The 1751-nt window shown below is 44.3% G+C and overlaps 1 protein-coding gene across 1 annotated transcript; it reads left to right on the forward strand.

Moving 5' to 3' along the window:
• The first annotated feature begins 323 nt into the window (after positions 1 to 323).
• On the forward strand, positions 324 to 1001 carry LOC138359362 (uncharacterized). Its single transcript, XM_069318516.1, has one exon. It carries the CDS (start codon positions 324 to 326, stop codon positions 999 to 1001), a length of 678 nt encoding a protein of 225 aa, XP_069174617.1.
• The last annotated feature ends 750 nt before the right edge of the window (positions 1002 to 1751 follow it).

The raw sequence follows: 1751 nt of genomic DNA on the forward strand, positions 1-1751 counted from the left end.
CCATTATGTCTACTGCCAAAAATGTAAAAGTGACCCCTCACTGGTATGAAGGGCCATTTAACCCGACAGATCAAAAAATGTGAGGATTTAACTAATCAAACTCCAGTTAATTATGTAGAACTGGAAGGCCAATATAAGGTTGCACAGACCAAATATCAACATGTGCTCTTACAAATACTAAAATATCAGGATATCCTCACAACATCCAATATTGATGAAGAGGCAATAGACGATGTAATACAAGAAAACGCAGATTACGAAGTGTAATCTGCATACACAGATAATGTGTATGAAGATTACACTTCGCACTTCGAAGTGTAATAATGCATACAAAGTTACAACACTTTGACAATTTAATAACCATACATAAGGGCTATACAAATATTGCAGCCACAGCTTCCCAAAACCAGACACAACCAGAAGTCAAATTACCATCACTCAGTCTCTCAACTTTCTCTGGTACAGAGGACGAGAGTTGGGACAACTTCTGGAACAAATTTTTCGATTCTGTGGATTCTAATGCCAATGTAGCAAAGACAACAAAATTTACATATTTGCAAGGTGTCTTAAAGAATGAAGCATTACAGGTGGTCTGTAATCTGACCTTCACAGATGACGGTTATGACAATGCAGTACAGCTCCTTAAGGATAATTATGCTAAGCCAGAAAGGACTATCAGACTTCTAACCCAGAAGCTGTTGGATATTAACCATCCAGATAGTACAGCTGACTCACTCCAAGCCTTTAGATTGGAGCTTGATTCCTTGCTCAAGGCACTTAAGAACAAGGTCAACTTGGACGAATCCGACTGGATAATCCAAGTCCATATGAAACGCAAATTACCCAGTAACGTACTGGATAAGTTGTCTGTCTTATATAACAAATCTTCTCTGAGTGTAAAGGAGATAAGCGAAGGTTTGCGTTCCATCATAGAAAGACAAAGAGATAACCCAGATGGAAAAACGACATCTAAACCTTCTTCTACCACTAATAGTAAATAACAGTACAAACAGTACTCCAAATAAATCTAAAACAACTTCCCCCTCCCCAAAGTGGAAACAAGGCAGAATAGGCACATATGCAGTTGGTCCCTCCAAACCTACAGTTAATGCGTCACCCAAACCGGTGACTCCCCAAGATGCTGTTAACATCTGGAAACCATGTGTGTTCTGTGAACAACCACATTCCATATACCATTGAAAAGGTTACCCCGATCGTGCTACACGCATAAAACGACTGAAGTAGTTACGTAAATATACTAGTTGTATAAGGTGATTTGGCTGCTTGCTCGTTGCAGGGTGCGGTCATGGCGTTGGCGCTCTCTCAGTTGTTGGCTGACGTCTGGTGCGAGCAGGTCGCTGTTGTTGGTGTGTGGTGTGCCGGCTAGCCTGTGGGGGCAGCTGGCGTTATGGCGTCGTCGGTGACGCGGATTCGGAGGGTGGATTCTGCAGGATAGGAGTTCTCGGCGGCTGCTGATTGGGCGTTGGTGGAAGTGGCGCTTTTGGATGTTTTCCAGGTGGACCTGCTCACTGTTTACGGCCTTGAGAAGATCTCTGACAAGCGTGTGGTGATCAAGTTCTCTGCCCCTGGTCCATATCAGCGTTTTGTGAGTGATTTTGCTGGGCGTTCTCATCTGCTCCCGGGCTCTGCTGGTACTGTGGAGGTGTCGGACCGGTGTGTGGCGCCGACGTTTGTCAGCATCCATGGAGTTCCCTTGGACTTTCCCGAAGAGGTCCTTCGCACCTGCTTCT

This window comes from Procambarus clarkii, chromosome 1 (genome assembly GCF_040958095.1).
Source record: "Procambarus clarkii isolate CNS0578487 chromosome 1, FALCON_Pclarkii_2.0, whole genome shotgun sequence".
Lineage (NCBI taxonomy): Eukaryota > Metazoa > Arthropoda > Malacostraca > Decapoda > Cambaridae > Procambarus > Procambarus clarkii.

Excerpts from the sequence above, each read along its gene's own strand:
- LOC138359362 (XM_069318516.1), top strand. The coding sequence starts at position 324 with ATGCATACAAAGTTACAACACTTTGACAATTTAATAACCATACATAAG.